This window comes from Sciurus vulgaris, assembly GCF_902686455.1.
Source record: "Sciurus vulgaris genome assembly, chromosome: 5".
NCBI lineage: Eukaryota > Metazoa > Chordata > Mammalia > Rodentia > Sciuridae > Sciurus > Sciurus vulgaris.
In genome coordinates this window covers 132487291-132513773 of record NC_136465.1, presented here as the reverse complement: position 1 = coordinate 132513773, position 26483 = coordinate 132487291, and the positions used below count along the sequence as shown (strand labels likewise).

Genomic DNA, 26483 nt, shown 5'->3' with positions numbered 1-26483 from the left:
GTTTTGTTATTGGGTGAGGACAGGAAAAATCTGAATGTGAGTCTTGGGAGGTTAGGGACTATATCTGGCTTTGTAGTTCCAGTGCCTAACAACTGCATAATAATTACTAAATTTTTGCAGAAAAGAAAGGAAAGAAAAGAAAAGGCATGGAATGAACTGGAGTGTGAGGGCAATGACATGGAAATAGAACAAAGTGACATGGAATGAAATGGGGTGGGATGGGATGGGGTGAAGTGGAGTGGAATGAGTGGAATGGAATAAGATAAAATGGAAAGGAGTAGAATGGAACAGAAAAAGAGAGGCATAAAATGGAATGGGAAGAATGGAAAAAAATTGATGGGGACTGAGTGGAATGAAGTGGTATGAAGGTGCCACTCTTGACCACTTAGGTAGCAAAAGGCCCATTTACTGACAAGGTCTAGGTGTCATGGTCTTGTTGAGTAGCCATGCTTTGTATTGCCTTGTTGTTTTGAAGCTTGTGTTTATCTAGTATTTAATGCATTTAAATTATCAAATACACTTGGTGTTCCTTCATAAGGTAATTATCCATCTTCCCTCTGCCCCTTATGTTTTCCCTTTGTGTTCTCTTAATCACCCTTCACCTGCTTTCTGCCACCACCACCCACACAATAGTATAGGAGAAAAGGAGGGAGAAGACAGTGATGAGTGTTCCATTTAGTGACTTTGGAGAGTGTTCACTCATCCAACCAACATTTCTTGAGAACTGAACCAGTGTCCACACACAGAGAACTTGGACTTTGAGGCCAAAGACCTGACCCTGCCTCTTACTAACCAGGTAACCAGGAAAAGTTACTTAAATTCTCTAAGCTTCAGTTTCCTCATCTGTAAAACGAAACTTCCACCTCTGATGGCTGTTGCAAGGACTGGGAGAGATAATGGATATGAAATAGTTACCACTATACCTGACCCCTAGGAAGCATTTAAGAAATGATAGCTGTTATTATGATACTTCACCAAAACACAGAGCTGAATGACAAATTGATTGCCCTAAATATACTCACCATCTGCCTGGGGACGGAGGGAAAAAGAGAGATATATATACATAGGCTTTTACAGAATGCAAATGATACAGTCTTGAATGGTGTGGAGGTAACCGGGACTATCTTCTAGAGAAGGGAATATCTGAACAAAATTTATAAAAGAAGCACAAGTGTTAACCTAAAGAAGAGGATGGAGAGGTGGGAATGGGGAGGCAAAGGACCTGGGATGGGGCAGGATGAAAAGTTAGAAAGTGATTCCAATTTTTATCTAAAATTAGCATTTTAAAGAAATTTGGGATTTTATCACTGCATTCCAGTCATGCATCCCATACTCATTTACTGAGCACCTACTACATGCAGAAATTGTAGAGTAAGTAAATATAAATAATACAGAATCACAAAGACCACATAATGTGGTCAAAATGGTGAGTGTTGTATCAACCCTTGGCTATGAGTGTAGAAAAAATTTAGATTGTATAAGGTCCCTGTAATAATTCTGCCATGCATAAGAACTGAGCATATATTGAGGAAGATCTCAAAAACTTGTTTTCAAATGCATTCTTCATCCAGAAATAGTCATTAGTTCCTACTTATTATTTTAAATACTGACACTACTAAGTCATCTGTCACTTCTTTTGTTCCCATAAATATATAGAATCAGGTGAAATTTAGAACACCTAGTCCAAGACAGAAACTGCTGTGGTTTGGACTTGATGTGAGGGTGTTTCCCCAAAGGCTCACGCGTTAGAAGTTTGGTCCTCAGTGTGGTGATGTGGAAGTGGTGGATCTTAAAGAGGTGGAACCAGTGGGAGGTCATGGCAGACACTGCCCTCAGAAGGGATTAGGGTTGTTCTCAAGGAATTCCTGGTTAGTTCTTGTAAGAGTGTTGTTATGAAGGATGAGGCCTAGTCACCCAGTCACTCTGGCTTCCTGAGTGGTGATCCAATCTCTCCCTTCATGCACTCCTGCCTTAAATGCACATCCACTACAAGGTCCTCACCAAAGCTGAGCTAATGTTGGCACCATGCCCTTGAACCTCCAGAATAGTGAGATAACTGAACCTGTCTTCTTTATGAACTACCCAGTCTCAGGTATTTGGTTACAGAAACAAAATGGACTAATGCATAAATCTAAAAAAATAGTAAGAATAATAACTGAAACACATATTTTATGTTTGTAAATGCTACAAATTTATCAGTAATTAATATTTATAGGGGGGTCATAGTGTTCTAGACCCACAATCAAAGGATGGGTTAGGGTTGGAACATGGTAGAGATGTCACAAAGCACTTCTAAAGAGAAAGTGATATTTGTGTTTTTCCTTCTATCAAGTGTCCCTTTGAGTAATGAGGCCAAAAACATATAGAGATGTTTTATAGTACTTGCAAAGAAGAGAATCTAGAGGATTAAAATAATAATTGAGATTTGTATGCCAAGAACTATGCTAAGCATGTTCATATGTTCTGAAGGAATGTAAGAATTTGTATTCATTTTCTATCACTGTGTAACAAACCTCCCCAAAAGTTAGTCATTTAAAACGGCAATGGTTTCTTCCAATTGCTCTAATCATCTATGGTTGCCTAAGTGGCTCCTCCACTAGTTTCTCCTAGGCTCACTCTTGCAGCTGCATTCAGCCCAGATGGACCCCTAAGCTATAAAATGGACCACAGCCTCACTTGCATGACTAGCAGTCAGCTTTGGCCATAGGCAGCCATCTAGTTTCTCTTCCACACCTCTGTCATCCTTCAGAAGTCTATACCAGCTTCCTTTCCATGACAGTTTAGTCCAACTGCCCAAGAGGGAAAAGGTGGAAGCTACTAGGCTCTGAATCACACAATGTCACTTCCATCACATTCTATGGGTTAACACAAACCAAAAGCTAGGCCAGATTCCGAGTGTGGGGAAACAGACTCCACCTCTGGATGAGAAAAGCTGCAAAGTCACATTGCAAAGAGGAAGAATCGGTGACCATTAAACAATCTGTTATATCATCATCATCTTTATCATCATCATCTCTATTTTGGACATGCCTAGATGAAATATGAAGAAGTTAAAAAACTTGCCTAAAGACTTGCTCAAATGACTAGGGAATTACAGAGCACCACACATGCACTTGTGCACATACTTGCACACACACACACACACACACACACACACACACAGCCCTGAACTCATAGTCACCTTGTTCTCTTATGTACAGTACCTGTTAATGAAGGCAAATACCAAGGAGGAAATAATTTGAAACTCAGAAATCACTCTTCAATCATGTTACTGCAAAATGGTCCTAAACTGACTCTTTTAAGAACAGACTATTTCTTGTCTTTCACCTTTCCCTCTCTTTTCTCACTTTCTTCCCTACTAGTGTAAAGACACTAACTTGAAAGTATGTATATATGAGCCAGCACTTGGCCTCAAAACTCTGTGGTTGTCTCCTTCTCCTCCCTACTCCTGATCCTGGGCATTAAATGAATTAATATATATCATATACCTAGAGTAGCACCTGGAAAATAGTACAATAGTGTTAATCTAGCTGCTATTTTCACTAGTATAAATAGAATTATGTGGCTGTGTAGAAGGAAAAGGACAAAGTCAATGAAAGAGGAAACTTGTTTGTGGTTTGAGTCAATAAATATCTAGACGGGTGGATCTCCAAGTGTTGACCCTCGACCAAAAACTTGTTAGGGATGCAACCTCTTGGGCTCTACCCTAGACCTACTGAACCAGAAACTCTGGGAGTCTGGCCCCCAGTGATCTGTGTTTTTACAAGCCCTTCAAGTCTCAAGGATGCACTTTTAAGTCTGAGAATCACTGATCTAGATGAATCTGGCTCTGTTTCACAATATCTTCCCGCCCCCCACAGACTCCCAAATGCCTGTTTCCCACCATTGATGGCACTTTCAAGCATTGTGTTAAGGCGGGATGGGGGTGGGGAGGGAAGGTGGTGCCATCACCTTCACAACAGAAATCAATTTATCTTATTATAGCCTCCTGAATTACTCTCCAGAGTGTACATTCCTTAAGGAATGAGACCCTGGGTAGGTAAGTGGAGCTTGGGAACACAAGGCACTACTGCCAGCCCCCAAAGACTTTGTGTTAATTAGAAGAAGATGCTTCCAGGCACATAGTTCCTTTATGAATGCAGAACATATGGCTATGGGACATGGGCAGGATTTGAGTCACACAGGCCATCAGCCAGAAATCCCCATATACAACCTGCACAAAGACATCCAACATCCTGCCCACAGATTATAGGTCGTGTCAGATGTGGCATCAGAGTGTGCCCTGCATGTGCCAACCAGCCCCGTCCATTCACTTTTCGGTGGGGTAAGACAGGTGTGGCTGGGAGCTGCTGGAAGTCAGTCTGTTGGGGAGCTGAGTGATAAGCAGGAGAAAGAGTTAAATGTGGAGAAGTGCCTGTAAAAGGAGGGAGGTTGAGCCTTGAATTTGTTGGCTTCAAAACCTGCGCAGGCTTTGTCTACTGTTGAGCAGCTCGCTCTCAGGAGAGGTCCCATGGGATCCAGCCCTGGCCATGTGAACTTAGTGCAGGAAGTTGATGCAGAGGTAAGGAGCTGGCTTCCCTGTCAAAGAAACCCAGTTTGAACTCCAGTGGTATCCTTTACTAGTTACTCAAGTTATATTGGTTTCTTCTTTAAAATAAGGATTATCATCTGCCTTATTAAATAGTCATGAGGATGAAAGCCTATTTAATACAGGGCTTAGTACCTTGGCCATACTTAGCACGTACATGTTCTCTAATGCTAGCAATCAATACTAGCTTCTCCTTGGTTTTGCCTCAACCCTGCCTACTTCACCACGGGACTGTAGAAACCAGATGAGCTAGCATATTATGGGACAATGCTTTGAAAGTGTTGAAGTGCTGAACGTGCATTAAAAATGTTACTGGCTGGTTCCGATACTGCTAAATATCTATAAATCTTGTTTGAAGGTGCACCTCCTCCTTCCCCTTCCCACCCCACCCTTGCCCTGGCCTGGGGGAGGATCTGCATTTCCTCAGTTCATGAATAGCCATTGTGGTACTGGTCTGGGCCTTCACAGTTCTGCATTTCCTTCCATTTGGCCTTCAAAGAGATCACAGCCCAGTGTGAGTCTCCAAATAAATGAGGAGGCAAATGCAGAAAATACCCCACTTTTCTTCACCCCCTGCAGATCTGCAGCAGCCTCTTTTATTGGGTCAGTTAAAATATGCAGGGTATACACCCCACTGTCACTACTGTTCTGTAGCCAGAACTAAAGATGGGACAGTATTCCCCCTTATTGGCCTTATTGAGGCCACTACCTAGAGGGAAAAATGCAATGATGTAGGGGATAAAGAAAAAAAAAAAGCCATAATCAGTCCTCCTGACTCTTAGACCGTCTAGTGTGAATGGGATAAAATGCAAACAAACCACGAGGCTACTGATGCTTCTAAGAAGGCTCTGTGACTCATGCCTGTAATCTCAGTGGCTTGGGAGGCTGAGGCAAGAAGATTGCGAGTTCAAAGCCAGCCTCAGCAACTTAGGGAGACCCTAAGCAACTCAATAAGACTCTGTGTCTAAATAAAATATAAAAAGGGCTGGGGATGTGGCTCAGTGGTTAAGTGCTCCTGAGTTCAATCCCCAGTACCAAAAAAAAAAAAAAAAAAAAAAAAGCCAGAGAGTAACATAAAATATTGTGTTTCCAAGACCCTAATCTATTGTCAGCATCCTTTAGCCTAATTCTGACACAGGCTGATTTCCTTGGTTAACCAACCAAAGTGGATTACCATATGCCAATAGCATGTAGATGGTTTATAATTCATTTGACCCCTCCAATCTTAAAATCTCAAGGATTTTCTTTCCTTTTGTTTTCTTTTAGTTTGAGGTAATTTGCATTGCTTTCCATTTTGTGTGCAGAAAGTGTGTTGATAACTTGTCATAATATAAAATCACAGGCACATAAAATGCAGCCACAAAAGAACGTATGCATTGAAATGGGCTCTTTAACACACCACTGTTTCTCTGGCAAATTGGGCAGATGAGGTTACCCCAGGAGTGGGTGGATGCAGTGGAGAGAGAGAATGGCAAAGGAAAAGGAAACTGAGATCAAAGGAGAAGCCAGGATGTCCAATTGAGAAAGGAGCCCTGTGGCTCTCAGCCCTGAAACACATTTGTCAGCATCACCTGAAAGTCTTTTCAAGATTCAGATCCTGAGATTCTACCTCAAACCTACCTCACTAGAGTCGACTGAGGCAGGACCTGAGCACCTGGAGTGTGAAACTCTCCCAGAGAGATTCTAAGGTACAGTAAGGCTCGTGATCCATTGGAGCATAATTGAATAATCAGTGTGTTAGGAAAAACATTGAAGCAATAAGAGAGAAAGTACTACTGGGGACCTATAACCCAAATCCAATCACAAGGCAACATTAGACAAATTTGGATGGAGGAAGATGCAATGGAAATAACAAACCTGCATTGTTCACAGAGGTCAAGTTCATTTCAAAAGACAGGAATTATTCTAGATTAAAGACAATTAAGAGACTTGACAATTAAATGCAATGCAGGATACTGGGCTGGATCCTGTACTAGAAAGAAAACAAAAATACTAAAATGATATGACTGAGATCATTGGCAAAATGAAAATACATACTGTGGATTTAAGTACAATTTTAAGTCTCCTGAATTTAAGTAACATGGCATACTTCATTTGAGATATATGCAACCTATTCTGAAATGGTTCAGATAAAAATATGATACATTCAGAGAGAATGACAAAGGAATGATAAAGAAAGGGTACATGGAAGTGTTCTGTAGGTTTTACAGTTTATACATGTGAAATTATTTAAAAATAAAAATGTTTTTAAAATATAAGGATTTTGAATAGAAGTTTGCTTGAGAATTCAGAAAATAGAATTCAAAGGAAGCTACTGAGTTAGAGATAGACCCATGGCTCAGACACATCAAGTTTTGTCTTCTTGGGACCCCATGAGAGCATATGGGGACACAGAAGGGCAGGGGCGGACCGGGAGCAGACACCAGCAAAGAAATGATGAGTTATGTGCAAGGAAGAACAGTAGAGCCGAGTCAGTGATAGCAGATGAGCCAGCTGATAAGTATGACGATAAGATAAGGAAACTCTGGAAGAAACTGCTAAGTACTATAAAGCTCCTAATTTACCCCAGCTATTGGTTGCACCCTCATATTCCACTCAGAACATCTGCTTTGAAACCACGTATTGTAGAGTATGGTGCAAAGTAGCTGAGAGGGGAACTACTGTGAAATCCAGGAGCTATCTTTGAAGTAAAAATCCCTTTCCACTCTTCCTACATGTTGAGACAGCATGCAGTGGAATTCTGTGCTAAATCCAGAGGAGCCAGATCCTCCCAGGGAGGAAACATCTCTTTGGGAGTTGGAGATACTACTTTTCCATCAGAGCTCTTCTGGTTTGAGATAGATAGATCTGGACCAATGAGCACAGCCTGTGCATACCTCTGCTGTGTGCCTGCTGTTCATCTTTCTGAACGGTGGCTTGCAGTCCTTCTCCTGCAAGACTGTATTTCCAGCCTAGGACAGCAGAGCTGTAAGGTGAGTATGGCAAGGGCAGGCTTTGCTGAGAGTCTTGATTTTGGTGGCCTCAGCACCAAAGTCAGGAATGACTTCCTATTGTAGAGAAGGATTAGATCTTCATGGAGGTGGGATCTGTCCACATGGAGCAGGGGCTACTTGCAAAGGTGTAGGTGCTAGGTACTAGAGTCTGCTGCTAACAGTTCCAGTTCTGCATTGGATACAGCTGAGGGATACTATTTTCTTTAAGATTTACAAATAAAATACTTAACTATGCCCTTGTTTAGTGATGGGGTGTAAATGTTTATTCTGTCATTATATGATAGACACTGAGTCGCCATCACCTGGAGATGTAGAGAAGATAAAGAAGAAACAGGATTTCTTCTTTCAAGGGGACTATAATCTAGCTGATGGCTTTTAACAGTACTTTTTGAAAAACATGATAAGATCCTTTGATCTTCTGCTTTGATCACTCTCAGTCCCAACACTAAAGAGTCTCTGAGATGCCCTGCATTTGCCTCAACCAGCAGAGAAGGGTGGGGTAAGGATGCGGTGTGGAATTAGACCTGACCAAGAGGCAGGCAGAATATGGACCCAGTATGGTGTGAGTTTTTCATTTTTTTAAAGAGAAGTCAAAATCCATGTTTTTATTTTTAACATGGAAAATCTAATTTTCTCAATATTACCTACTTATTCCAAGTTTTAAAGTAATGTTAAGATCTTGCTATAAAAGCCAAAAGGTCTCCTGTGCTGGCCAAATCGCCAGCCCCCTCTTTGTGACCTTCAGATAATTCATAGGCAGTAATGTGATACACAGAATAAAAAGAAGGTACGCTTACCTTTCAATCATCACTTTCTAAGGGAGATTAAATGGACTATTGTTTGTTTTTGTTTTCTCTTTCTTTAAAGTCAATGTTATCTTAAGTCATGTTTTGTTTATCTACTGTCCCAGGATCTGGTGAATAAATGTTGTGAAAATCAGCTTAGCTTCTGAAACCCTAATAGACAGCAGCCTCGCCCATACAGACTGCCCCGGTGTAAACACTGATTCCTAGACCTGGTTCATCTGTGAACGCTCATTTCCGGGGGTAGGGATAGAGATGGTGGATGAAGATGAGGCAGAATCTTTGGAGTTGAAATTGTGATTTCTTTACAGTCACATCTGGTTGTAAGTCATTTGGCTGTCCATGGTACAAGACTATGACAACAGCTATGCAAGGCTATTTCCCCCAGAATAAAAAAAAAAAAATGTGGGGGAGAGAAAGAGGGTGAGAAATTGCTGTAGGGGAAAAAAACAAAACAAAACCAGGAAACATTAGAGATGTGTCTGAGAGATGGTGGAGCCTGCTGTTAGAGGCTCCCTCCCACTTCTCCCTTCCAGGATTTAAAAAAAAGAAAAAAAAAAATCTTGGCATGACCAATGGACTGAGCAGTCCTTAAATGTTTTTGGTGCTGATCTGCTGAAGAGCCTCTCTTGGAGTCAAGATTGAAAGTAATGATAGTTTATTGCCATTTAGATGTTCTCAGGAAGACATTCTCGTCCACAGACTTTGTCATTCCCCAAGTATTACCTAGACCTCGGCATCAGTGATTTATTTTAATGTTGTTCATAGAATATCATTACTATTACTAATCACAGAACCTAACATCCATTGAGCCTGTTACCTAGTAACTATACTATGCAAATAATGGATACCAACTGCCCTTGAAAAGTTTTTGTTGTTTCCTATATACCTGTGATCTAGGAAGTTTATCTAGAAAGATTTCCTTGAAATATAAGTACCCAAACTGTATCCCTCAACAAATTGGGATGGTCATGGTCATTTTTTAAAAATTGCTTGTCACATTTCTGCTTCCTTACGTTTTAGTGCATCTCTTTTTAAATGAAATTATATTCATTTTTGCCATTATTTACTATTGAGTCAGTTCAAATTAATATTTAGGAAAGGATTGGCTGTCTTGTCATTGTTTCCATTGACACAGTCCCCTGATTGCTATGCCTTCTTTTTTAAAAAATATCTGTGAAAAGCCTTGACTGAAATTTGCATAACAAAAGTACTTCCTAAGCGTAAAGGTAGCACACTGGCCTAATGTCTTACATTTAGTGCTAAATTATGCTTCCTTTTGATTCTTTTCCCTTTAGCATCCAGCTTTATTTTAATGAGAAGTTATAAATATCAAATGTGCACATTATATATTTTAAAGGTCACCAAGTCATTCATTCTACAATCACTCAAGACCCTCTAAATCAACCATATTACTTCTCGTTACCAAAGAACTGGCTACAGTAAATTTAAGAGAAAAAGAATGACAAGATAATATTAGCTCTACTGATTATAAAATATTTGGTTCAGTGGTTAAGGTACAATCTGAGACTCTTGTTTGGAATTTGAATAGATATTTCTCACTAATCAGAACAAGACTTATTAACACATAAATGGTTGGGCTCCACCCCCAGCATTTCTGAGTCATTAGTTCTGGGGGAGAAGGGGTCTTTAATTTGGATTCCTAGCAAGTGCTCAGATGATAGCTATCCTAAAGGATACTGCCTCTCTCCTCCTTTTTTTCCTTCCTTTCATCTTCCCCCTCACTTTTATCTTTTCCTACTTTTTTCTCTTTCCCTTCAAAAGCAATCTTCTCTTCCTCTTTTTTATTTCTTTGTCCTTCCCTTTTTCTTCTCTTCTTCCTCCTATCCCCTTCCAGGATTGTATTGGTGGCATCCTGCAGGCCCACATTTAGAAGGACTTGGTAGAGTATTTATTCACATAACCATACTTATCGGGCAGCTACAAAGATTCATTCATTCATTCAACAAATACTTGTTGAGACTTTAACCAGGCATGGTGGTGCACCCCTGCAATCCCAGCTATCAGGGAGGCTGAGGCAGGAGGATGGTGAGTTCGAGGCTGGCATGGGAAACTTGGTGAGACCCATCTAAAAATAAAAAGGGCTGATGATGTAGGTCAGTGGTAAATTACCCCTGGGTTCAATTCCCAGTACCAGAGAGAGAGAGAGAGAAAAGAAGGAGGAGGAGGAGGAGGAAGAGGAAAAGGAGGAGAGGGGGAGGGGGAGGGGAGAGGAGAGGAATAGAGATAAAAGAGAGAGAGAGAGGAATAGATTGGGAGAGAGACCCCTATTGCAAGAAGACCAAGACCAAAAGACTGCCTTCAGAAATGCTCCCAATGACCAGGGGAGGCAGACAGCACACACGTATATTAAATAATTAGATCATTACCACATGTCATGAATGCTCTGAACTAAACAAATGGGCCGCTGCTGAGATAAATAATAATAGAGATGCGTTTTCCTTATGAAGTCAGACAGGACCTGACCCCATAGGGTGAAGCCCAAAGGGTGAGAGGGAGAGTCAAGCAGTGAACCTGGGGAGGAGCTGTCCAAGAAGTGAAGGTCATAGGCACCAAGACAGGAAAAATCAGTTCAGTGGAGGTTTCTTCGGACTCAAACCAGGGTCTGGCATGCAGCAGGTGCTTGGTCAGTATTTGCTGATTGAATGAGTGAATGAATGATCAGGCCCAGACAACTGCAGAATGGAAGTCAAGAAGGAGTGAGGCAAGGAGTAGAGCAGAAAGCTGGTCATGAAGGGCCAGGGTGAGGACCAAGCCCTTTTAAGTCCCACAGGAGGGATTTGAATCAACTTTACCAGTCCACTCTTCCTCCCCCTCTACCACCCAGTCCCCTGGCACCCTGTCGCCTGTTCCCACCTAGTTCAAACTCTGGCCTGTGGTAGCAGGTTGCCTGCTTCCTACTGGCATAGTTCCCAGCAGGTGGGTTATCGTGTAACTATAAACCTTGTGCTTAGAAAGGTTCTTGGGCATAAAGGGCAAAATACAATGGCAGAATGCTCAATGTGCCATCGTGTGCCATGCACAGATGCAATCACCCTTGCTTTTATGGATGGGTTCCTGATGGTTTAGAGAAGTGGGTCTCACTTGGGAAATTTGAGTTCCCCTGGGGAATGGCCCCATCCTGAGACAAGGAAGGATGTGGGACACCTTGCGGCTTAAACTAAATTATCTCTAGGTGTGACCCCTAGTATGGGCACCCAATACCACATGTTTGGGTATAAAATATGTATCCCACCTGTACTCAGGTAGTTGGTGCAGAGCAGCAACAACGTTCACTGTGGTCCAGGAGACAGAAGAGGGCCTTGGTGGAAACAGGTCTAGATCTGTGTATCCCAGGACAAACTGAATTTGCTTTTAATGAGGAGTGGCTTTCAGAAAAAAAGGATTTATGAACTAGAATAGGCAGATTAGAGGGAGTGCTATTCCAGAAGGAAGGTCAAGGATGGGAGTCTGCCTGGAAATATGATGAAGCTTTAGCAAAGTAGGCCAGACGGACTCAACAGATGCTGGATAAACTCAGCTTTGGGAAAGGACCTACACCAAGACATGAGGGGGCCTCTCTGTTTTTAATACAAGTGGAACCTGGAGTGGCCATGGGGTGATGGTTGCCAGGCTCAAAGACCCCACCTATGGAACTCTTAGCTCTCCCAATTTACAGGAGTTCTTCAGGGGCAGGTATAATTTTCATCAATATACTGTGGCTATTCTGGCCCCCGTAATAGGGTAAAATAAAACATATTCTGCAGAACAGTTAGAAGGGATAGAAACTATTCTAAATACCACCTGTGTCCTGCCTGCTGCAGGCCCTGTTGTACAGTGGCACCCAGTAGAAACCAGACTGTGAGGGAAAATAATTGGCTTTGTGCCCAATTAATCTGGAATGCAGAAGTAATTGAGTCATGGTCCATAGTAATGACACTTGTCCTTAATAATACCTGGTATATGAGCAAACGAAGGTTCTGTTGGGAAGGCAAAGCAAATATCTCTATGATTCTTACTGATCTGGTCTGTAATGAAACTGAATTATGCCATGAACATACCACGATACAGCATAATACTGCTGAGATTGCTTCAGATTCAACTTCCTTGTGTAAGTAAGTCTAATGATAATACTGACATTGATGATCACATGTATTGGGAAATTGAGTTAAACCTTCCTTACTTTGTGACCTATGGAAAATGACTGGCCTCAGAATGAAAGAGATCTAGCTAACCATCAGCGGATTTGTGTGCTGGACAGTTCTGCAAAAGTTTATTGTAAAGCAAAAACAGCAGTAAGACAAGGGAAAAAAGGAACAATAAAGTTAGCACACGTTTCATTGTAGTGGCTTCATGGAGCAAATTAATTGTTTCTTTAAATCTATCCTTGCCTCACACTGCCTTCCCTAAATGTTTGGCATATTTGTGCTGATACTATTGCTATATCTGTTTATAAATGCTACATCAAATGTAAATTATTTGACAGATAAGATCAGTTTGCTATAAGGGATCTGTATTTGAAACTCAGGGTGTAACTGTGATATGATATGTAGATAAATGGTCCCCCACTTAATGATTTTTCAACTTTATAATTGTGAAAAAGCAATACACAATCAATAGAAACCATACTTTTTTGAATTTTAATCTTTTCCCAGGGAAACAATATGCACTATAATATTCTGCTGCAGTGTTGGACAGTGGCAGTAATCCACAGCTCCCAGGCAGTCACATGATCATGAGGGTAAACAACCAACACTCTAAGCCATGAAGTTCAGTAGTTCAGGTGTATTAAAAGCACCATTTTCAGTTGATAATATTTTCAATTTCAAACGGGCTCATTGGGACATAATCCCAGAGTAGATCAAGTAGTGTCTGTATTTTGGCTTTTCATCCATGGTTCCTGGCTCACAGGTGCTGTAATCCTTAGAATGTCCTAAGTGAGTATCTTTTGTTAAAATATGTGGCCTTTTGACATTGGCTCCCAGCATAGCTCCAGAGTGATAAAGGCGAAAGACAGCCTTGTTCAAACACATCTGAGTTTATACTAATGAGGTGATTTTTAGAGAGTTCCTAAACAACCACAGGACACAGGAAGTGGGTGGGGCTCACTGCCAAGAAAACCAATCAATAGGCTCAGAGGGTCAGAAGGGATTCAGTCACACCCTACTATCTGAAGCCTCCATAAAAACTCAAAAGGATAAGTTCAAGGACTTCCAGGAAGGTGAATGAGAACACATCCCTGAGCTGAGAGGGTGACCCTACTCAATGATGTTGGAAGCTCGTGTGGGTACGTCCCTTCTAGACCTATCTCTTCATCTCCTTTTTTATTTGTGCCCTCTAAAATGTTCTTCATAATAAAGCCATAAATATAAAAATATGTACAAAAAATAAAATAGCAGCTTTCAAGCAGTGGTTCCTGAACCCCAGATGACCAGTCGTATCATTATTCCATATCTATGTTCGTAATGTGACAAGAACAGTGCCATGAGTTCATAATTAATGATTGTGTTAACCATAGTATGATCATTAATTGCTATCACCATTTTTTTTTGAAAAATACAGCTGTCTGTTCACTGATGTCTAATCAAAAGCAGCCCCACCCTTCCTGGGTAGTCTGGGGAGGGTTTCCTAATGGCAAAGAGAAAAGGTTATCCCCTGAAATGGTACAGACTGGGTGATCCCCAGTTCTTGGAATGCAGTATCCTCTAAAGCAAATAAGTTTCATCATGCAGGATAAAACGACAAAAAAAAAGTTGAGGAATTCTGAACAAAGATGAGAAAAAAGGACAAAATGAATCAACTTATTTATACTTCGTACAGTAGTTGCGAATAAACTCTTTACAGAAAAGACGAACTCTGGCAACTTTTCCCATACTTCCTTGATCCATTGCCGTTCTCTGATTTTGCATGTTAATACTGCCTGTGTGATTTTAAGAGGAAAGACATAATATGTAAAATCTTAAATTTAAACTTCCCTCTCGTCCTATAGGGTGCTAATGCTCATGAGTTACTTAGGACTCACTAATTATTTGGAATCCCTCTGTCAGTCTTAAGATTAGGAAAAAAAAAAAAAAGCAAACTTAGATGCTTTTGGAAAAGTAGTTAGTAGTTAGATGCATTTGGAAAAGAAATGTTTAAAACTATTGGTCCTTTCTTTCATGTGTTGCCTGAGATTCTTCATATAAAAGGAGGATATTAAAATAAAGTTTTAAAAACCCCAAAGAATCAAATTGTGTATGTCCCTCTTTGATAGACTGAAAATAAAGTAACTGTACTTAAAGAAATCACTTATTTCCTTTCTCCTGTTCCCAAGGGCAATACTAACATGTCACTGTTAACTTGGAAGCATACGAACTGTGTTATGAGGATATTTTCCATTGCCCTGTTTCATTGGTCCTCCTCCAATTTTGTCTTTTTGGAACATTTACATGCATTGTAAAGAAGGATTATTAGATTTTTTTTTTCTTTTATCATTTTACTTGTTCTTTTTAGATGTACATGACAATAGAGTGTATTTTGACATATCATACATGATTATTAGATACTGTATTGGAAGTTTAGCACAAAAATAAGCTGATTGGATGCAGTATGATGGTAGTATAATGTTAAAAAATGTGTTTGGGAAAGCTTGGAATTTATTTGAGATTTCCGCAGAAAACAGAGGGTATATTTCAATAAGAAGACTCCAAATCTGAGAACCAATCTATAAGAAAAATTTAAAACCCCAATGGAAAAGACAAAGAGAAGGATAAGCAACAGAAGTTAGTAAGGAGGACCTTTGTAATGAATTAATTTTAAAGACAGCAAAGAGGTGTAATTTGGATGTGGTACATTATGAAGCAAACTGACATTTTTCACAACACATTAAAGTTTGCAACATAAATGATCTTACTTATTCATAATAGCTCTGTAAAGTATTTAGAGTAAGTATTATTCTGATTTTACAATGGAGGTAGCCACATTGCTTTCAGAATAAAGTGAGACAAGAAAAAGCTAGTTTTAAAAGGAATAAAGCTGAAGGCAGCTGGAGCTTGTAAGAAAGCTTGTAGTTCTAACAGAGGAGAGAAGAGGGCTGTCTCTGACAGGCTGACAGGTATGCCAGGCTGTGCAAAGCCTTTGACTTGGGGAAAATACAAACTAAAGAGTTCTTTAGTAAGACAAGTGACCTAGCAGAGAAAGAGGAAAGAATATTTTTCCCCAGAAATATGCAGATGCTTTAGGTTTTACCTTCTTTAAGTGTTTGCTAACCTGAAAAGAAGATTTGAGTTCTCTGATCTGGCTGGAGATTAAAGCCCATAGAATCTCTGAAGGGTAAGAAAGTTAATTTTTCATTGAGATTTTTTGAAAGACATGTTTTCTAAAAAAAACTGAAACAATTTTCACTTTTTTTGCTTGCTTCCTATTTTTCTTCAAAGTAGGTGAAAGTAGGCATAGTACCCAAATATGTATAATCCATTTGAGAAAGAAGTCATCCTTCCCACTGATATGAAAGTTAAAATGTAGAAGCTCATCTCTTGTTAGGTATGGCTCATCAAAAAATATCAAAATTATAAAAGTTGTTGCAATATTTTGCTATTATTACCTTGCACAGTGAAATATTTTTGTTCTTGGGTTATTGAGAGCTTTTCTAAAATCTAATGTTAAACATATAATTATTTGGGTATGAGGCAGTTGCTAAAGGACATAAAATGAAAACTGAGTAAATACCATGTCTTTGTAAATTCGTTAAGAGCTGAGTCATCAAAACTATTTTCTGCAAAAAAAAAAAAAAAAATTAATATTGCTTTCTTCTATTGGTTTTACAAGTTGGATGAAATGGCTCTCACTACTGATGTCAGTAATGAAAATGCTTCTCTGTGGGTTGAATTGGTGGTGATTTGTTTGTACTTGTTGGTTAGCACCTATGCATGAAATTTACAGAGCCCACAGATCAATACAAAAGAAAGGGGAAAGTGAACAGAGAAAGAATGAAGGTCAGGTTGACAATGGAAGGGCTCTGTTTGGGGGTCTTTTTCTCTTGCTGGGGTCAAAGGGATGCTCCTATGAGAAATGAATGCTTTGAGGTGAGAAGGGCAAAAGCACTCTAATAAAAGGCTTAAGGAAAGAGTGTAGGCGACCTAGGGAAATGTGCTGCGGTCAAGTTTAATCCTGGGAAAAGAGGCTCTGGAGAAAGCAGATGAGAAAGATAGGAAGGAAGACAGGGAGGGGTGTGGAGGGAGGAAAGGGAGGAGGTGGGGGCCTGAAAAGTGAGAGGGAGCAAGCACTAATTGTGGCTAAGACGACTGGGTTATGGGCCACGGGGTGGGGGAAAAGTGAAAGTCCAGGAGGAGGAGAAGGCACAGCCCCGCGGACCCAGACAGGACCCTTGGCCGGGAAGGCGGTGGCACCCGGCGCGGGGGCAGCTTGGCTCGCCTCAGGCCCCCTTGGCAGCCTCAGGAGTTGGCTCCTCGGGGCTCCCTCCCTCTCCAGCGCATTGTTCCTTTGCCGGGAGACGAGGAAATTGCCTTTTGATTGCGGAAGTCCGCGGACGGGGCTCGGGGCGAGGCAGCGCGGGTCAGAATGGCAGCGTGGGAAGGGCTGTGCGCTGCCTGCCCCCGCCGCCTGTCGCGTCCGCAGCCCGCCCGGGGCGGCAGCAGAAGCAGCAGTAGCGCCGGCTCCTACCCGTCTCCGGTTCGGAGCGAAGCGCGCAGCGCCCGCGGGGCGCACTGGGCGCGCTGAGCGTGCGCAACAAGTGGCCCCAGCGCCTACCCTCCGGCCGCCCCGCGGCCGGCCCTTTGGTTTAATCTGGGACTTGACCACTGAGCGCAATGCTGAACCATGGAACCCGACTGGCCTTGTGGATTACAATGAGTTTACTGCAGGTGAGTGGCCCCAGAAGGGGTCGGGCTCTGATGCATCCCTCTCTGGGAACCAAACTTCATTTTCCAGTCTCCTAGGTGGTGCTTTGAAGGAAAGGTGGCAAAATGTCTTCCTCCCTCTTGGGAAGAGCCATCCTCTTCTGAAATTCCCAAACTGACATCTCATCCTGCTGTCAAAGGAAAAAGCCACCTTTTCTCTCCAGCTGCTGTCAGGGAGGGCAGACTAGGGAGAAAGTGCTCATTTGCTTTCCTTTTGCCCACCTCTCCTGGGGCTGAAGGGCAAAGGGACAGGCTGAGGCTGGGTGTGAGGGGCGCAAATAGAGACGACTTGGAGGAGCTCACTGTGAACACATCTTCGGATGGTTCAGTCTGCCAGCTTAAACTGTGTTCTCTGATTCCTTTGCAGACTGGAGTGGGAGAGCCAGTGAGATGTAACTTCACCCTGACAAAGTCCAGCGTCTCCAGCTTGTCGGTGTCTATCCAGTGGAGAACTTTAGGGTCACCATGTAACTTTAGCCTCATCTATAGCAGTGACACCTCAGGGCCCTCATGGTGCCACCCCATTCGGATAGACAACACTACCTATGGATGTAACCCCAAGGATTTACAAGCGGGAACCATCTATAACTTCAGGATTGTTTCTCTGGATGGAGAAGAGAAAACCGTGGTCTTGCAAACAGGTAAAGGGTAACAGGTGCAATTGGAGGGCCAAGTCAAAGTCACTCTAGGTTGGACCCTGCCTTTCCAGCCTGGTGTTTCATTTGCGTTTCAGGCATACAAAAGATAAAGGTAAAAATACCTGTGAAGGTAAATATTGACAAGAATTTCTAGTCTCCTTCCATCTGACCAGAAGCAGCTTGGTTGACTTTGAGAAAACTCCCTTGGTGCTGAAAACAGTCACTGACTAGCCACTGTAGGAGAAGGGCTGCAGCAAAGATAAACCTTGGACTGTGAAGGGAATTTGCTAAAGTGATGTGGTTTGAGCTTCCATCACATTAAGTTGTCAAACCCTGGAATAATTTTAAGTAAATGTTTTTGGAGTGAATACTGGAAGTGCAATGATTAAGGATATGCTTTTCCTCAACTTAGCTTTATTTTTAGCACCAGGACATAAAATCATCAGGAATAAAATAGAGCTATTCATAGGGGGAAATTAGGAAAGTTCCTTGAGATGAGGGTACAGAAATTATTTTGCATCTATTGAGTAACTAAAAGAGCATAATACCAGAGAACATGTGTTGATTACACCTCAAGTCAATTGTTTTCCTTACATTTTTTGTAAATCCTTCCATGTGTGTATGTTAAGAGTCTCTCTTGCCTGTGTTCTTATCTGTAAAATGAGGGTGACTAGGTCATTCAGGTCCAGGTTCTTACCAAGTGCGGGGGCTGTCAAGTACATTACCTCATTTAATCCTCACAGCCACCCAAAGGCATGCTTTGAATTCTCTAATGACTTTGATGTTTGATGACTTCATTAGCCTTTAACATCTATTTGTTGCAATAATGAAGACTTATTTTCTCCAGAAATTGAAATTCAAGCAAAAAAATTTCTGAAAGTTAGATTAAGAAATGTGTTATCCTTACTATTCTTTCACATTTCAACCTGAACAAAGATCATTTCTTGAGCTATAGTTCTTGAAAGAGGTGTGAGAATATTCAGTTTGAAGGACAGTTATAACAGGGCCAGGAAATTTAACTGGGTTCATGTAACCAAAGATTAATTTATTTTTTTCAAAGAAAAAAATTTATATGCCCAATTACGTCACTTATTCCAGATGAAACTTCTTGATATTTTCTGAGAATTGCAGTAATTTAAATTGAAAAGAGAAGCCACTTGTTAAGAATTTGCTTGGTTTTAACATGGAACCAAAAAGAGACTTAAATCAACCACGAAATTAGAACATTTTATAGAAGTTTAAGCAGCTGGGTTTTCAGTCATAACATTGTTGGTTTCTTGGTATTTGAAGACAGTTCTATGAAGACTCATATTACTAACACTGTGAAATTTATAACATAGAACTTCCAGATGTGTTAATTACTTTGGAAAAGGAGTTTAGCCAACTATATGTGTGTTCAGTGGGGCAGAGAAATTTGTTAAAGTAGAAGAGCTTTCAGATGCCTATTGGAGAAAATATGAAGACCTTAAGAAGTCAGAATACAGCTTTTGACCCAGAGGGGTTGCTTTTTGGGAAAAAAATGATAATAGAAAAAGACTCACCAGGGGTGTTATTAATATAGAATAGATTTGAGTTTAGTTATGGAGATAGGTATCTCAAATCCAAAGTCATCTGTAAAATGAAAAAAAATTCCATCTTACTGATTATGTTGAATAAAACAAGACTTCATTATCACCTACAGTATGTTAGCATTTAGGATTCTCATCATTCTTAAGGAGTTTCTTTTTACAAGTACTTTTTAACCACAAATTTTATGAGCATCAGGATAAATGTGAAGGATGAAAATTACAGGTGGTGTTTGGGTAATGATAGTTTTTGCATGCTTATTTGGATGATGGTATAACACTTCTTGGCGTTCTCTACATTTTTTAAATAAATTTTTATTTAAATAGAATTTTTTAAAATCAAGGTATTTTAGAAATTGTTTCAGGAAGGATTTTTTTTAGTTGTTGTTTGTCAGTGGTGCTTTCTGTATCTTAAGAACATCTGTGAATTGTTCATTTCATTAAGAGAAAGCTAGCACTTTCTCTTAAAGTATTGATTACTAAGCTAAAGAAATTAGTTCCATAAATCATGGTTTACTTACAAAAATAATTCCAACTAGTACAATATTAAGTCTGAGACAGAACTTCAAGTAAGTCATTAAAAATGGAGTGCTTTCCTTATTACATTGTGCCTGCCCTTATGTAGAATAAAACAATGAGAACATGACAAGACTTAGATGTAGATATAGTAATTGCTTAGAATCTCTGTATAATTCCGTGGGTGAGTTTTCTGGATAAATGGTCTAAAATAGCTAGTTATTTTGGTGCCCTAAAGATCTGACCTTCAAGATAAAAAACTTAATTAAATTGGTAGTATTTAATTTAAAAACAGCAAGTTTCCACTCCAGATTTAAAACCAGAATTGAAAAATTTGGATTCAAATTCAGTTCATCAAATATTTATTGTGCATGACCCTATAGAGAACAATGGCAGGTAGTGATTGGCAAGCTTATAAAGGTGACAAAAAGAGTGGTCCCTGCCCTTGTAGTCTTGAGCAGCTATGAGAAAAGTTTATGGTGAAGATGACAACAGAGCTTTGCCACATTTTTCTGAATGAGAACTTTGCCCGGCCTTGTGTATGTCCTACTGCAGAGAAGATACCCAACAGTTCTCAGGTGGCATTAATGGCTAATGCAACAAGGATATGTTTTAAAAGTCTAATTGTTTTGTTGTGAATTCATGAGAAATAACCCAGTGAACATACCAAATATTGAACAACTTGACACTTTTGAAATTCTAGGACTGAGATTGCAAATGAATAGCCCCTAGGCTTGTCTAGGGGAGCAGAGATTGCAAATGAATAGCCCCTAGGCATGTCTAGGGGTCTAAATACTAGCTACATTCTGTTTGGCTCTGGTAGTGTTTGTGGAAAAAAAAAATCCAAATTATTTTACTAGTATTAAAAATGGAAAATCCACATAAAAACACAAATGTATGGATTCTCTTAAACTGTTGGAAGATTTGGAAAACCATCTGCTGAGGACTCTCTTGAACTGAGTTGTGACTTCTTGTTTTAGATACCAATTCCATGGAATACCACTTCATTTATTTTCTTACCTGAATGCATTCTAAGTGTATTTAAATTTATAACTTCTTGAATGTTCACATCTAGAACTTTTGGGGGAATTTTTGTGGTCCAGAATTAAGATATATTTTTGTTTAGCACATGGTAGGTATTCGATCAATATTGATTACATGGTTGGATGGATAGATGAGTAGGAATAGATCTGTAGATAGATAATAGATGTAAATATGAATTAATGAAATGAATATTTTAGTAACATAATGAACATACAGTAATAATATTATCTAGTCTTCTGGTTTATGGGGCATTATGGAGCCCAGAGAAAAGAGTAGAGGTAGAGAACTTTACCTGTGGAAAGAATATTTCAGTAGCATTTACCTTCTTCTTAGTCTGTCTTGGCTACTTAGTAATTGTCCTAGGAATAAAAAGCAAAATCAAAAACATTCTGAAATTATTTTAATATGTCTGATTCCTTGTCTTTAATGAAAACATTTAATGACTTTAATATCAAATTACCATATCAGCTCTTATTTCCCCTTCAAATTGTTGTTTATATAGTGGTTAACTAGGAACTGCTACAACAAAATATCACAGACTAGGTGGCTTAAAAGCAAAATTTATTTTCTTACAATCCTGGAGGGTGGAAGTCTAAGGTGTCTGAAGGTTGTGGTTATTCTGAGACCTCTGTCCTTGATTTGAAGATGGCGGTCTTCTTAGTATGTCCTCACGTGGTTGTCCCTCTGTGCATGTCTGTGTCATCATCTCTTCTTGAAAGGACACTAGTCATATTGGATCAGAGCCACCTCATGACTCCATTTTAATTTCATCACCTCTTTAAAGGTCCTATCTCCAAATAAAGCCTCATTCTGTATTTGGTACTAGGGTTTACAGCTTCAACAAGTGTTTCAGAGACAGAATTCATCCCATAATACCACATAACTTTAACCATAAACCGCTGTTTCTCAAAACTATCTGTAAGTTACTTGCATCAAAATCTCTTGCAAAGCTTGTTATAAAAACATCTCTGGTTTCTACTCTACATGAAATGAATCAGAGTTTAGAAGAAGTGAGCTGGGGGGACCCTGCATGTCAGATATCAACATGAATCAAGGCACACTGAGGTTTAAGAACTATTGACATAGTTTTTCTATTATTTATTAGCATTAAGATTTGGGGATCATGCCTCATTAAACACGGTTAAATCTCTAAGCCCTGGGAATATTTATTGTTTTTTCCCAGAGGAGAAAAAAAAAAAACACTTTAATTTTTTTCTATATGCTTTTGTAGCATATAAAACACTTTTACCTTCTGTACTGAGAACACAAAAGTATAAAATATATACTATACTGACCATATATAATATATACTGACCATATATTGTTTACTTTGATCCTGCAGGAAGTAGCAGGTGGCACAATGGGAGTTCGGAAGCAGACTGCCTCCACTGCTCTCCTGCCAAGCTCTTCTGTGCAGATCACCTAAGTACTCTCCCCAAGGCAGGGCTGTTTCCTAATCTATACAGTGAAGACAATAACAATAATGATACTTGCTTTATAGAGTTATGAGATTTTCAATTCATACATAAAATCTGGAATCATTTTTGTCACCTACTAAGTGTGTAGTAAATGCGCTCTTATTACTTTCAGGTTGAATATGATATTGATCTCCATAAGAACTGATGATTTTCATAAATCCATGCAGCTGACACAGTGTAGAGCCCAAACTTCCCTGGTTTACTGGCTCAGACTCTAATATTCTTTCCACTATTCTACAGGAAGGATATTTTTTTAAGTTTGTATCCTTTCAAATTGCCACATGATATTTTATTATTTTTCAAGTCAATTTTTAAAGTGAACAAAATATATTACAATATAGTTTAAATCTACATATACTTTGCCTGCACAGGAGTGAAGTAATGATGAAATACCTATTAGTGTAAGGAAATAGTGAGCTGTTATTGATTTTCAAATGTGTTGAACTTTTGGTGATGGGTTCAGTATTTAGCAGTCAGACATTTGCAGTCTACATATTCAGGAATCTTAAGGTCCAGTAGAGCTGTCTATATGGAATGAAGCAACGCAGTTTAATTTGCCCAGAGAAAATAAGAGAGGAACCAAGAAAAACTGTTATGCCTTCTATTCTCAGATGCCAATCTGCTGGACCCTCACCACCACACACACACCCCAAGGGACAATACTGACACCTTTCCCATCTTATAGGAGAAATCAAGCCCATGCTATGTGTATGAAAATATATGAATTAAGATGCACATATGCCCTTAAACATATACTGTGAGCTAAAATGAACATAGTAGATATACATATGGATTTTTAGGGATTTATATTTTCAATTTTAATTTTTATTCTTTTTACATGGAAAAACTCAAACACACAAAATGTAAAAAGAATAATTAATTAACTACCATGTGTGTACCCATCACCTCCCTTCAATAATTGCCCATTTATGATCAACCTTGTTTTATCTATATCCTCACCTGCTCCCCCACTGCATATCATTTTGAGCAATCCAAATCATCATCATCTAATTTCATTTATAAATATTTGAGACTTCATCTCTTTAAGATAAGGATTTTAACATAACCACAATATAATTAGCATACTTAATAAAAAGTCCTTAAAATATTTATTTAGATGACCAGGTATAGAAGAATCAGATAAAGTGATAGCTCATAAATGCCTATTAAGAGGGCTTTGGGGCAGGAGTCTGATCAGACACAGGCGTCAGGGGACTTCTCTTCATATTGTGTTCATGTAACACTTGGCATAATATTTAAAAAGCATTGGTGTTGACATCAAAGAATTGGGATACCATGGAGATGAGGTGCAGCAATCTCCACAAGTCACCGGGTACCCTCAGTGCCAATGTGGTTTTCTAAATAGAAGTGAGGTTTTCTGTGATTTAGCTTAAACTGCTCTCTCACTCTGTAATTGCTTTCTTCTCTTGATTTTTAAGTCCTACTTGACCTTCCAAATTTGTTCAAGTTCGCCTCCTTCATGAAGCTCACTAACACCTAAGCCTTTAGATATTATTCTCAACTTGGCAAAGTTAGCTTTGATGTTGCCTATTTACTGTAATTTGAGCAAATTGAAAATCTGAAATCCTCCACTATCCAAAAAACTTTGAATACTAACATGCTGCTGTGACTAGAAAACTGTACACCATGAAATTCTCCGTATGCATAAATGATTAAAATAGTACATAGAACTACCTTTAGGTGATGTATATAAGGTATAATGAAAAATAAATGAATTCTGTTGCGTGAATTTGGGGTTCTATCCTCAGGATATATCATTATGTATATGCAAATATTTCAAAATATGAAAATATCCAAAATCTGAAATGCTTTTGGTCCCCAAGCATTTCAGGTAAGGGAAGCTCAACCTGTGTTAACAGCAAGATTAGCAGCAACATTGGTACCAACTACCTTTTACTGAGTACCCACCATGTGCCAGGAACGACACTTGATGCTTTACCTCCATTTGCTATTAACACTTAAAACTCTGTAAAGTTGACATTGTTAATCCCATTTTATAGCTGAGGAACTGAGGTTTGAGGAGGTGAAGTAACTTGCCTAAAACTATCCTGTGACCATGTTAGGATGCACAGGTCTAAGTTTGACATCAAAGTCAACCTTCCTGACAGTTCATCTTTCTGTCTACCCTTTTCACATGTCATAACTCCCTGAGAAAACTGCAGATTCTTTACATACCTAGTGCTTAATGTGCTGACCTGCAGATTCACACAACAGCCTGCACTGTTAATGATGATGCCTATGAATGTGAAAACTGTTTCAATTTTCCTTTTGAAATTGTTAAAACTTTAAAAGTTCCTCAGTGGCTCAATTTTACATTTAGTATATAAAGGTGTTAAATCTAATGGCTCAGCAACCTGATATGTTAGCATAATATATTGCATCATCTTTAAAGTAAGCAAGAAAACTGCCAGTAATCAAACATCAACAATAACAATGGAAATTATCTCCTAGAAATGTACTTAATGAACTATGGGTTGTAAAGTAGTTCCTTTTTCCGTGGTATTTTACTTCTCATTTTCAAAAATTTGCACCAGAACGTTAACCCCGCCCGCTGATATATATAAGAAAATCTCCAGTTATTTCATATAAATAGTTGATGTTTATTCCATTTTATGTAAATGAGGTTTCCAATCATGCCTCCTAAACCACCCTGCATATAACTAGAATGGTATCCCAATTCTGTAAAGATACAGAAGTGGGCTCTGTAGTTACCAAAAAATATCTCTTGGGCCAGAGTGATAAAATGGTGAAAGATAAGCTTGAAAAGGCAGATGATATCCAGTTTCAGAAGACTTTGAGTGACTATGAAGAAAGTTAGACTTGGTCTTGAGCTCAGAACTCATGAAAAGTTCTTGATATGAGGAAAACAGGGGGGAAAGATGTACAAAGCGGTTATTCTATGACAAGAGTGGAGGAAAGAGAAAATAAGGAAGACACCTGGAAGACTCTTGAAGCAACTCAGCACAAGGTGATGGGGATCCCAGGTAAAGGCAATAACTTTAGAGGAATAAAGAAACAGACAAGAAAAACATTATTTAAGAATATTTCAAGGGAACTTTTATGGCCTCAGAATTAGATTGAGCTGACATTACTGCTGTTATTCATTTTTGACTATGCTATACTATTCAAATTACCAAATGAAAAAAATTCTATAAATATGGCTATCATTTTCCATAGGCATCTATATTTTTTTGTTGTTACACTGAATATGCAATTCATGACATCATTTCCCATGCCAGGTCAGCTGAAGTGTGGTAGAAAGAACACTCAATTTGTATTAGGTATTAGGTTTTAGAAGCGGTATAGTACCTGGCACCTATGCAACATGAGTGAGTCATTTAATGTCTCTGAGACCCTGTTATAACTGAAAAAGTAGATTGTAAGCCATGAGATCCTATGCAGATATAATGTGGAGCCTATAAAGCCCTCAAGAAAAGCTTTTGCCATCAATACATAGATTGACTACACTCATTATTATAAGTTTGAATTTATTTCTAAAATGAATTCAGTCATTTTGAATTCTAAAAAGTCTAGAAATTCCTGTAACAGCAAACACTAATGTTTTAATGGCCTTTCTGTGGTTAAAAAAAAAAAAAGTAAAAAGCAAATATTACTTACATTATAAATATAATTTTCTGTCACTTTTTTTAAAGGAAAAATTGATTCATTTTGGTTTAGGAATTTTTCCAACCTTTGTCTTTTCCTTTGAGAACAGAAAAAATCAAGCCTACTTTTGAAATTCCAGGGTTTCCTGATGCTGGGAGATTCATGCAAGTCTACCAGAGAAATATTGCAGAATTTTGCACTTGACATTTCATATTCAGGTCATCTGGAGCCAAAACGAGATGTCTTGAATGTATAGTCAGTGATGAATTTTGATCTATTGATCAAGATTAAAGTATTGGCTTATGGTTTTTGACAGTCCTCATATTTTGTAATA

General features: G+C 39.2%; 1 protein-coding gene across 1 annotated transcript in view; it reads left to right on the top strand.

Annotated features, from left to right (window-relative positions):
- The window catches only part of PTPRB (protein tyrosine phosphatase receptor type B), a 115157-nt gene that overhangs the window by 15476 nt on the left and 73198 nt on the right, over window positions 1-26483 (top strand). Inside the window, 1 exon segment of the mRNA XM_079141334.1 lies at window positions 17649-17922. Within this exon segment, the coding sequence (XP_078997460.1) occupies window positions 17649-17922 (274 nt within the window).